This window comes from Bradysia coprophila, unplaced genomic scaffold (assembly GCF_014529535.1).
Source record: "Bradysia coprophila strain Holo2 unplaced genomic scaffold, BU_Bcop_v1 contig_358, whole genome shotgun sequence".
NCBI lineage: Eukaryota > Metazoa > Arthropoda > Insecta > Diptera > Sciaridae > Bradysia > Bradysia coprophila.
Genome location: NW_023503616.1, coordinates 3201191 through 3213764, shown reverse-complemented (window position 1 = coordinate 3213764; position 12574 = coordinate 3201191). Strand labels below are relative to the sequence as shown.

The window sequence follows — 12574 nt, the reverse complement described above, 5'->3', positions numbered from 1 at the left end:
GTGATTATTACTTAAGAAACATCCAACAACAGACAGAACATTATTTTTTAATCGTTTCTCATCAAAACCGTAACCATTAACTTAAACTACCGAACAAGGTCATTGAATGGAGGGAAGCTCGAATATAATATTATACTGAATCGTTGATATAAACTACTGTATCACTATGCATCTCTATGTATGTTATCGTAGCAGCTTTGATATCGCATAGAAAAAGGGTTGGAATTGAGAGGAAGCTATATAGTATAGTTTCTACAATGACGACAGTGACTTGGTTGATGTGTTAAGTAATTACAGAAGATTTATGAAGGGGAAAATTAGTGCGACGGATTTAATATTGAGGATCTTCCATTATTAATGGTGAAGTGGTTTAAGTTTTAAGCATAAGATGAAGATGAAAATGTAGTTGTGTATCTTATCATTTATTATCTGTAATTTTTTTGTTGCTAAAAACTAATTCATTTACCGTAAAAGTTTGGCATTTTGTCGAATTTCAAGGGAACTTACATTAAATCTGTCTTATGTTAATTTTGTAAAATCTATACCTTCAGGAAAATCAACAGTAAAAAAAATTAAATCTGCAAATCTCGTTACCTTTAATCTTCGCTTTTAATTTAATATTTTAATTAAATTATTTAATAAAAAAAGCAAACTGAAAATGTATATAAAACACAGAATACTTTATCAAGGTGTCAAGCACTTTTAAAGCTTATCCCATTTCGTTGAGCGATACATTTCTGTGCTAGGTATGGTTACATATACTGATATTAAAATTTAGAATAATATAAGGGCACCCAAAAAGATGATGGAAAGAAGGAAGGAAAAAAAACCAGCCACCGCAGCAATATTCTTTGCAATTCTTCCTCATTTTTTCCGTTCTTTTTATTTTACATAAAAACCACGGGCTGTGCGTTATAAATTGAAAAAGATGTTAAAGATTAAATGTAAAAATTTTCCTGGCAATTTTCAAAGCAACAATAAAAAAATAAAATATCATAATTATGCAAAACAGCAACGAAGAGAAAAAGAAGCAATTTAATTTTTGACTGTTAATTCAACCTTCTTATAACTTATTGTATACCCATCAGCCCAACAGTGTGGTGAAAAGTAGGGAAAAATTGTATTCAAATATGTATTAAATTTCTGTGGAATGTTTTTTTTTATATTTAGTCTTTTGGTGTGGATTTCTTTTTTGCCATGTTGCGGTGAAACGAATTGAAAACGAGCATAAAATTTCAATGTTATTCTTTAGAGTGGTATAATTTAATTCGTCATTAGTAATTGGACAAGAATTATTTTAAGCAATGTTATAAAAACAAAGTCTTTTCGGGTCAGAAAAAAAAGCCGGTACCTGGCTTAATGTGCTAAGTGTGAGTTAATTCTCGGTAAAATTGTTGTGGAAGTAACTTCTTAGAGTATATCATGATTTTACATGACATGAGACGACAGTACACATTTCAAGTCCATTCCACAGTTGGTCGCTATACCTGGTTGGAAATATGGAAAGTTTTAATCTTTACCCGACCGTTAGAATTTCAATCAATAGTTGTCAAACCTATTACTTGATTTGATCTATAAGAGACTTAAATAAAATCTTTCACGTCATTTAATTTTGGCGTCATCGTCTATAACAGATGTAACTACCTTCATTAACGGCCTTCGCAACTGCATTAACATACAACTTCACAAGTATGACATGACGTATGAATGTTGACGTACTTACACTAGATAAATACTTGACGTCTTGTGCTTCGAAGAATGACTATTTTAATAAAAACATTTTCCCATATTTCCATTAATTTCCCAAAAAATATGTTTGTGAAAAATTGGAACAATGTACCAAAATTCGCGAAAATGAAAAAAAAAAATTTAAAATATTTTCCACAAAATAGTCCCTGATAAAATTCCAATCCCTTAATGTTGTACTTGACCTCGTTTCATTGGAATTACTATCCTACGTTAGCTTGCTTCGTCTAATATCAAAGAATCTTCCGAGATGTCGCGATTGATTTTGCAGATAAATTTAAATAAAAATATTACAACATTAACTAAAATTAAGGCAATGAAAGTTTCGCTATATATATTTAGCTAAGCCAAAATTATACGGATTATCTTTGCAAAAATTATTGCAAGAATAATAAATTCTGTAATATTTAAATCTCATATTAAACTTTCGCATTAAAAGCGAAATAACACGATGTTTTTCTCCTAGAAGCAAGAGTACGAAAAAATAAATAAACAAAAATTTTCATCTTGAAAACTTGAAAACCGCACCACTATCTTCAAACAATCAACAACGCTAATCCTTTAAACCATTTTCTAGCTGTAAGATATAACTTGACATATAAACGCTAAGCTTTTCGTACATGTTTTTATGCACATAAAACCATGTGTAACTAACATAAAATAAAACATTATATTTTATAGAAAACTCTTCTTGTTAGTCTTAATTTATTTTATATTGTTTTTTCTTGTGCTTTGGGTCCTTTTTTGTGTAAAAGCTAAGAACTTCAAATAGCCACATTAAAGATGCGAAAGCTGGTTTTTCGATGTTCCATTTTTTCTCCTCTCTCTCAACTTCATTTTTGATAATGGAAGAGGAAAACTTTGTTCTCGTTTAGTCTTTTCTTTCTGCACTGCTTGCATATTATTTTAAACATGAACAAGAAATATCTTCGTTCTATTTTATACGATAAGTTTTTGGCAGAATAAAATGAAAAACAAAATAAGTATGAGAAACGAATGTCTTGTAAAGTTTTGTCCAGTGTTTTAAATCTCCTTTGATGGAATTAGGGCTTATTTTCTTTGTATTGTAAGTATTCCAATCAGCTTACTTATAATTTCGTTGAAAATTAAATAGATTGCATATATGAATGACAATGATATCAGTATCAGTCCAGAAATGAGCACTCTGTTATGATCATTTTTTTATCTCTGTCCAACGAAATATTTCGTTTTAATTGAAATAAATATTAATTTTGGTTTGATTAAAACAGAGCCGACATTCGAATAGACTATATTTGATTTGGAAATATGAAAGAAAAATTTATAACTCCCAATATACCAGTTTTAATTTAACAAAGAAAAAAAATTCAATTCAATTCTCAAATCGTATATTTAACATTGCGAATTTGTTTTCTTTTTTTTCAATGCCTTGTATGTGTTCCAAAAATTAATTAAATTTTTGTTTTTGTTACAGGATTTGGATTTGTTACATTTCAGAGTGAAGATGTGGTAGACAAAGTTTGTGAAATTCACTTCCATGAAATAAATAATAAAATGGTAAGTTCAGTTTACATATATCCGCTTTTATTTTTGGATGTTGTTGTACTTTGTGACGCAATTATGCAATTGGTTTGGTTGGTTGAGTGACGATAAATTAGTGTGCCAGTCAAGCTCAATTTTCTCAAAAATAATTGTCCTTCATTATGCTGTTATTTTTTATCCTTTCTATAAAAAAACATTGTCAATAATTGGATTTTAGACTGTAATTCCACCTACGCCTAATACTCAGTTTCCTTTTCCAATCATCATCGGCATTAAGATTGCCACAGTTTTTAATTACTAATTCAGTCGAAAATATCAAATTCCATACCTTGTTCCGAACCTTTCCAAACTTGGATAATGAAATAAAAAGTTTCCTAGATTGAATCCCATTTTAAAATAAATTTTTCGAAGAATTTTTCTTAAACTGAAACCCGCAAGCAACCGGCAAGACTTTTTTTTAGCAAAAAAAAATATCTTCTGTAACATTACCTCAATCAAAAGCTGTCATAAATGATTACATCGAACATAATAAAAAAGGGGATGATTTATAAAACATCAAGGGGGTATTTGAACCTTCCGAATTATATTATACACATTTTCCGACGTTTTTATTCACTTAATTTTTCTCATAAAAAAAATAAAAAGAAAATCTCGGTTACACAACTCAGTCCTTTTTTTCATCGCGAGTAAAATATTATTGCTTAAAAAGCAAAAAGTACAATTCAGATTTCCCTCAATATAACCCCGAAGAATTAAAAAGAAGAAAGTATTCAAATAATTATCTCGCTTTAATGATAATCCGAATTTAGCGAAATCTTAAAATTCAAGAAAAATGTATAAACATAATCGCTATGGAGAAAATGCTTTCTCCGAAAAACTTTGTTATGAGTTTTTGATAGACTTAATTAATAATCACAAAGTGAGGTTTTACAACGAAAATTGGAAGGAAAAAAAGTATTTCTGTTTAAATTTCAACCTTGTTTCGTCGACTATACCTTTTTGGTGTTTTATAATACCTTAAATGCGTTCGCGATTGTAAAATGTTTATAATCGTTTCTCATTAATGGTAAAGAATTATTACTTATACACGATGTAACTGAACAACGGCTTGGCATCAGCTGGATCTTATGGGGGAAAGTAAGCATTTCAGGTCAGCAGAATTATATCAATTTTAAATGAGATTGGGTAAGTAAGGGATCTGAAGATCACTAATTTCAAAAGTTGTAACACATTTGCGCTAAGTAAAGGGAAATAGAAAGTCCGTGGATGTTGGGAAAACCGTTAAAGCGAGTGAAGTTTTCAAGAAAATTTCTTGGTTATTGTGTCTAGAGAAAAATCTAACCGATGTAAGTGTTTCAATTTGTGTTGCAACTCAGTAAAAACACACAAAAAGGGAATTATGAAATAAAGGAATTATGGACAAACTTTTGAAAAATTGATGTTCCTCCATCTAATGTATTGAGAGATATTGAATGTTTATCACGGGAAATGCTCCTAATGTTCCTACTTTAAAAATGTATGTGGTGACTTCCGCTAGTAAATCAATTTCAAATACCAATTTCAATGTCATGCCGTGCTCATGTTTTCCATGGCGTGTCATGTCACTATCTTGTTTACTCTATCATGGTATGTACCGAAAACTTTTAAATATAACATGAAGAAGACGACAACGCAGCAGTACATTTTATATATGTACATATACGTATGTACATACACACTTAAAGTTGTAAAATCTTTGCCTTATAAATGGTTTTGGCTTGCATCACAGGTCACAACAGTATCACTTGTGAATAAATTTGGTTATTATTAATTACGTTAATAAATCGGTGGATATATTGTACTCGTGTATGTATACGTATAGCCACCGGCAGCTGCTACCATTTTCATAAATATTTACAGTAAAAAAATTAATAACGTGTTACGTAACACGTTTGGCGATCCCCACTTTATTAATATTCTCTTACGCTTTAACGAAATCAACAGCTTCGGGGTGAAATGTATGCAAAACACCGACGGAAAAAAGGGAATTTAAATGCACCTTAAAGCTTACGGCATTGAACATCGCTCTAAGCATCTCAATCACAACCTTGCCAAACTGACTTAATGTATCCTGATTGATATCAATTTCATTTCCCAATGAATTTTCATTACATTTTCAACCCTACTTAATCGAAATTATACAAGAATATTGTCATTCAACGAACCAAATACTTAACAATTTCCATTTCCATTTACTTGCATTAATACTGGTACTGGCTATACACACAGCTATTATACAGTGACGTAGTACGGAATATAACTTACATGGATTGAAAGCATGGAAAACTTTTTACAGCACAAATACAATCTCATAAAAAAAGGGTTAAAATGAAAATTTATAAGATATTTTTGTTAAAATGGGGGTTGAAATCATTAGTGAAGATGAATTTCGTCGTCATTTATTTGATATGAAAGTAGCGAGCATATTTTATCGCAAACAATGTCATTAAACCAAACATCAAAATTACTCTGCCATGTGCTTGGTATTTTAATATTTTCCAGAATGTTTATGGATGTACCTCAATATAATAAGTTCTAGCTTACTCGCTGCGACATCATCTATGTATATATATTATTGCGAGTATGAAATGGCTTTGCGTAATGTATGTCTAATAGGGCAACAGGGGTGTGAATGGTTGTATGTTGATATTAATGAAATGTAATGTTTTAAAATTTAATTAATTGTTTGTTTAACTCGTGTTCTATTTTCAGGTTGAATGTAAAAAAGCACAACCGAAAGAAGTGATGCTCCCAGCAAATTTAGCGAAAACAAGAGCTGCAGGACGAACAGCATACGGTGAGTTGGTAGTATTAAGTGGTGGTCCAACAGCTACTAGTATTGGAGCTGTTGGTGCACCATCAACTTCGTTACGGTATGCACCATATCCGTTACCGGCAACGGTAACCGGTCATCAACAGTCACACCATCATCATCACCACCATCAACAACAACAACAAACTGCCCACATTATACCTTTAACCACCTCCAATCCATCAATCCTTCAATATACCACTGCTCCCCATCATCCGCAAACGTTGTATGATGCAGCTGTGTCTTACAAACGTCTATTGGCCGCTACTGCAGCTGCATCATTACGTTCCCATCACCATCACCATCATCCCACTCAACAACATCATCCAAGACCCCCAACAGCTACATTAACTTATCCTTTGAGCGAATTGCTCGGCGTGCAAGGACTCGATGTTTCGGCATTATACGGTCTGCCCACTGCTACTTTGGGACTATGACCATCAACTGCAACAGTTATTACACATATGCCAAGACCACAGTAAATTGCATATTTAATATGGTAAATTTATGATGATGTTGATGATGTATATCATGTTCGCTAATGGGGATAGAATTTTCTGTTTATTTCAGGAAGTTATATGTTTATTACGTAGTTTCCACATCCAGCCATTATTATTTGGCCTGTAGGGATCCGGTTCTTTTTTTGTATTTTATTTTTAGAGTTTATCAAAATTTTAGGTATGTAGCACATGTGTATAACAAGAAATTTAGAGAGGAAAAATCATAGTACTTTAGCACATAGCATTGTACATAGAGGAGAACAATCAAAATTATTAATTTACTGCCTTATCATTTCGGCCCGTTTCGATGAATTTGTGGTACTTTATGCTAATATTGAATTTTCTCCAACTTTCATCTAATGAATCAAACAAACTTCGATACAAAATCATAATTGACTGATTTCGATCGTAACATCTGCACACATAAATATTACTTCAAACATTGATTCCCAAATCAAATACAAATCTTCCGTTCGTGTTCATATCATAAAACATTTTTATTACAGTCAAACGTATGCAAAATATGTTATTCAATTACTTCCTCTCAAGCATACATTCTCGGTGAAAAAAAGGAGAAAAAAGTGCCACATAAAGTCAAACCAAATGATATTTCATATTTATAACGCAAAAAATGTCTCTTGTGCCAAAATATCAATCATACCATAAAACAAATTCAATTATTTCTGACGGATTCAGGGAAAACGTAACATTATTCAATGTGATATTTATAATGTAGTTGTTTATCAGGTTAGCTTAGTCGGAAACTTTTCGTTAAAGAAGAAATTCTATTAGATAAATTAGATAGGTTTTTAACGGAGACAGTGGATTTCATTTTCGGTTATTGAATTAATTTATTTTTATATTTTAAAAAATAACCCAAATGACGTAGAAAATATTCCAAACGTCCCTGTTGTTGAACTATGATCATCACTTTATGTGTTTGTGTGTCGAAAAATCAATTCTATAAAATACAAATTTATGAATTCTTTTCATTAGTTCACGTAAGTCAGTTCAGACTTCTGTGTTTCATTGTGTTAAATTAAAATGACCTAAAATTAGCCACAAGTTGACAAGCACTTCGAACCGTATTCTGATCAAAATTCATTTTACCTGTCTGAAATCACCATCATCCATACCATCACTCAAATTTGACATCCTGATAAATTATAATTATGGCATATTTGACACCACTCATAGCACATTCATAATATGCAAAGTATCGCCGCAGTATTACGTCAGTGACGTATAATCCCCTTTGGTAGAAACTCGTTTTGAACGAGTCCGACACTTGACGTCATACCCCTTCATGTGATTTTTGTATATTTTTCAGACATCCTCCCCCTTCGAGTGTGAGTCCTTTTATTTGATTTCATTGTAGATTTTTCATCTGGAATAAGTCAAATATGAATGTCTTATGTAGACAAATATTACAATAAATGAAGTAAAAGATATTGGATCAAAAACAGCGGAATATGTCAAACCCGAGAAGTAATTTTATCGACAATATCGCCATTGCTAAACATTTTACCGCCGTTATAAAAATCTTGAACAAATTCCATGTTTAAGACAATTGCCAGTAGTATAAAGGCATACCTACTTTTACTGTCCATGTAGGCATTCAATTAAGATCAATATTGATAACGAACAATTAAAGTCCGGTAACTCTCTTATTAAAATGTTCCGTAAGACTTTTTTGTTTACAGAACATCAAAAAAGATATCTTTTTAAAAATCTTACATCCATTCAAACAATATGAGCGCAGTATATAATAAGTATGAGCTTCGTCAAAATTTGAATTGAAACATTATTGATTCTAACAAGACGATTATCACCAACGAATAACAGAGAAAAACAAGTCCATGTGCATATTATATGTATTCCAATGCCATAACATTGAGTCCGCCGAGCAGTTGGCATTTTAAACGCTTCTACATTCACTTTTTAAATATTTACAAAATCAATTTATAAACAGATATATAATCCAATATTTTAAAAATATATATATTTGCATAATCGTGTATTGAAAAAACCAAAAAAAAGTATATAACCAGTGAGTTGCTAAACTATAATATATATATTATCTAAATGTGCCAATTTATGGAATATAACAACTGACTTATAAAATTTTAAAATTTAACGAAAATCTCAAAAAGTTTTGGTAATAACGAAACTGCAATATCAGTTTTGGTTATACACGTAATTTATGTTACAAGTTTCATTTGCTTTCAATTACAGTTAATGTCATACAAATTTGTGGCTAAGATTTCTTTGGCTGGTCTACCAGTTAGTGCACTCATACAAGTACATTGGTTATCACACGTAGTGTTTATGCAAGCATTGTTTGAGTAACAACGGGTAAAACAGCTGAAGCAAACTTACCCGCAAATTTAACTGACCTTTAACTTTATTTTGTAAATAAAATAAGTAAAAAATATATATGCCAAAATAGATAACCATTAAATTTATTTAAATCAAAAAATAATAATTTTCAGTTCTCACAAGTTGCACAGTTTACTCATTTACTCACCTATTTTCATGAACAGAATTACTTCAACCAAATTTCTGTTAGCTTGAGCTGTTACCAGCTGGTCGTCTCATGAAATCACACTGCATATGACTATTAAAACTTGTATAGAGACTTATGACCAGTATATTTATATGGTAAAAAAGCTGAAGCAAACCCCGACACAAATTTGATTGACTTATCTGTAGTTCCAAATTAAAACTAAATGTGTCCGGCAAATCATATCATAATTATTTTTTTCGTAAAAAGCTCGACCCGTTCATCCCATCTGAGAGAACTACTCGGAAATGATTCATTACCTGATAACATTCACGATAATTTGCAATTCCGTTGGGCTTTGCGAGTAAATTATGTAATTGTTTAGACATTGTTATTGGGACTAAAGGGATTACAAATCTTATCTTCGGCTGCAAATGAGAAATGCGTCAAAATAAAAATTTCCAAACAGTGACATAATTACAGCATCTCATTCCAATATTTAGAAGATAAAGAAACTGATAGAAATGGCTTAAAGATGTGAATATCCTTTTTAGAGGCTGATAACCAAATATAGATGCTAAACTTTTCCATGAAATTTTCATTAGTTGTATTTAAACAATTTCAAAAGGTTTCTCTCGCTCTCTCTCTCTCTCTTTCTTTCATCGTGCCATTGTGTGTATTGTCAGAATGTAATTTTAACATGTGAAATGCACACAAGATTAAGTAAGAAAACATCTTTAAAATATTAAAACTTCCATTAAAAAAATCAATTTCAATTCAAGAAACCCCTCTTTAAGACGAAAAAATTTCTATCACTTATTTACACAGATGACATTAAACAAGAAGTCTCTTAGAGTGTTTTAACAAAAATACCATGACGATGAAAATGTCGAATACTTTTAAAGCAAAGTGAAACTCGAAGGTTACAAAAAAGTTCTTTAAAAGGTGTTTCGAATATATGTACTATATAATACACATCGTAGGTGTTCACACAGACATTATGTTGCGAAAAGTGCTGATAAAGACGCTTATAGTTTTTTTTTTTTCTGCAAATTTCTGCAACCAACTTTCCCGAACCAGTTCCTAAAGCGTATACATGATGATGTACGGTTGTAGAAGTAAAAATTTAGCAGACGTTTCGCATATATTGGGTTGAGTCAGTTTTGTTTTTCTTTTTATTATTTATTTATTCATTCTAATTTTTTTTTCAACGAAAAACTTTGCAAATACTTCAAATCATATTTTTTTCTATATATGGAAACTTTGACTATAATTATAGTAACTACTGCGATTTCCGAATAAATAAATTGTAAAGAAACTGAACTAAAAATAGTTTTTTTAGATATAATTATCAAACAAAAATGTAATTAACTCCAGGCAATCAATTTTCTTTTCTGTTCCTCAATTATTATTATATTATTATGTGAAAGAAAATAATACTACATAGTGTTCATGTTATACGCGCTAAGCATTAATTTATAATAGAAAAAGAGTTTTTCATTTTTCTTACTTTGTTTTTACATAAGTTACTACAATATTATAAATAGAGAGTTTTTCTTTTCACGTTTTCATATATATTTCTTATAAATTTTTAGCTAAAGAAAAATTAATAACAAGAGTCTATTCACGAAGCAGCAAAAGTTTAAATTAATTTAGTTTTATTTTTGAAATGAAATTCGTTTTGCTGTTGGTTTATTTTTTCTTTTTTAAACTGTAAGAGCAGAGGAAAATGGAATAACAATATTTTACGACACGATGAATTAACGCCGTTAAAAGAATAGTGTAAGAATTAAATGTTTTGATGTAAATGTTGGCATTGGATCAAAAATTGGTTTTACATCGCCAAGAAAATTTAAATGATCTATTCGCGTTAATATCGTATGTGCTATGGGAATTTGTCGACTAAATCTTCTGTCATTCTTAAGGCTTTTCGACTTTCGATCGATTTTTAAGATCGGTTTTTGATTTCAGTTCCAGATTTTGTTAGAAAATGTTCCTCAACGGTTCAAAGTGTCATAAATTGTTTGTTAAACTCAACTAGAAGTGAATGGAACAAGTCTACCGTTAATACTCTCTCCGTTAAACGCTCTCTAGATGTTATCATCTATCAACACATATATTTCATTTCTAGTTGAAGAAAAATAGCAGGCTACATTGGATGCTGCGAAAGTAATTCATTACATGAGGTAACATTTTTATGATAAAACTAAATTCACAAGTGAGCAACCAGCTTCGGTAACTCGTCTTCATACAAGTAAGTTTGTAACTATCACAAACTTTGTTCCGAAGTAATGAAGTGCGTAGCAGCATCCAATGTATTCCACATAGAAAAAAAAAGAAAACAGTCCACGTGCAATGAATCATTTTAGCAGTGGGTAAATTGCTCTTTAATGGTCAACTTTCGCATGGGGCAGGGTAGTAAAAGCAGTTGTTCAAATATATTACATGTGCGATTTTTCATCTTGAAAGATCTATGCAGGTGTACCACATATAATTTTACTGGCGAAAGCAACATATTTGACTGGTAAAATTGAAGTATGTATCGTAAAAAATTGTTTTTCCAATTTCTTCATTCAAAGCATTCGAGTTAACATGAGATTTAGATGCGACAGACATATAGATGAATCTTTTTTTCTATTATATTGGGAAATTACAAACAACTCAATTGAAATTTAAATGAAAATTAATTTAGTTCTTTCTTTTTAACAACAACACCACCACCAAATAAAATTATTTATTTTATATATGAAACATTTTACCAAAATTATAAAAATAATAGAAAAGTTTTATAGGAAAGTGTTCATAGCGAAATTCTGTAGCGCAGTTATAAAAGTCAATTAAATAAAAATTTGTGGATACCTTCCGATCTGCCTCTATAGTGTCGTACGTACAACGCAGCCAGATGATTTTAAAAATTGAATCCTGGCGATGAATCCGGGAAGTATTTAATGTCTTAGACAAAATATAATTATTTTTAATATAAATATATATATGAAGTGATATAAAATTAGTTTTTAGTTAGATGTCTGTTTATACTAATTTAATGAAATTAAAAAAACATTTTCCAAATTATTTAAATTTGTATAACCAACTGTAGAACACGATTAAATTAACATTGAGTTTTCTAGAGATTTTTTTTTTTGGTTAATTTTCTTATTTCTTTAATTTTTCGCTCATTTTGTCAACTGATAGCAACACTGAATAATTGAATTTAAATGTTTTTATTTTTATTTTTGGATTATAATGTAATTATCCAACATGAAAAGAAACTTTCTAGAAAGTTTATTAAGTCGCTATGTTATAATATACATTCAGTTGTAGTATAGTGTTATTAAACAAATATTTAATAGAAAATTAGCTGGAAAGTTTTTTTACCGATATAATTTTTATTTTCAACTATTAGACCATTTTATAGATTCAGTTCAATAACACCAAATTATTATTATTAGATTT

At 30.3% G+C, this 12574-nt stretch overlaps 1 protein-coding gene across 10 annotated transcripts in view; it reads left to right on the top strand.

The window, feature by feature from the left end:
- LOC119081248 (RNA-binding protein Musashi homolog Rbp6) overlaps window positions 1–12574 on the top strand; it is a 408246-nt gene that overhangs the window by 370959 nt on the left and 24713 nt on the right. For all 10 annotated transcript variants that reach the window (XM_037189983.1, XM_037189980.1, XM_037189978.1 and 7 more), the window contains 2 exons: window positions 3200–3282; window positions 6019–6103. In XM_037189983.1, the coding sequence (XP_037045878.1) occupies window positions 3200–3282; window positions 6019–6103 (168 nt within the window). The remainder of the gene's footprint in view (window positions 1–3199; window positions 3283–6018; window positions 6104–12574) is intronic.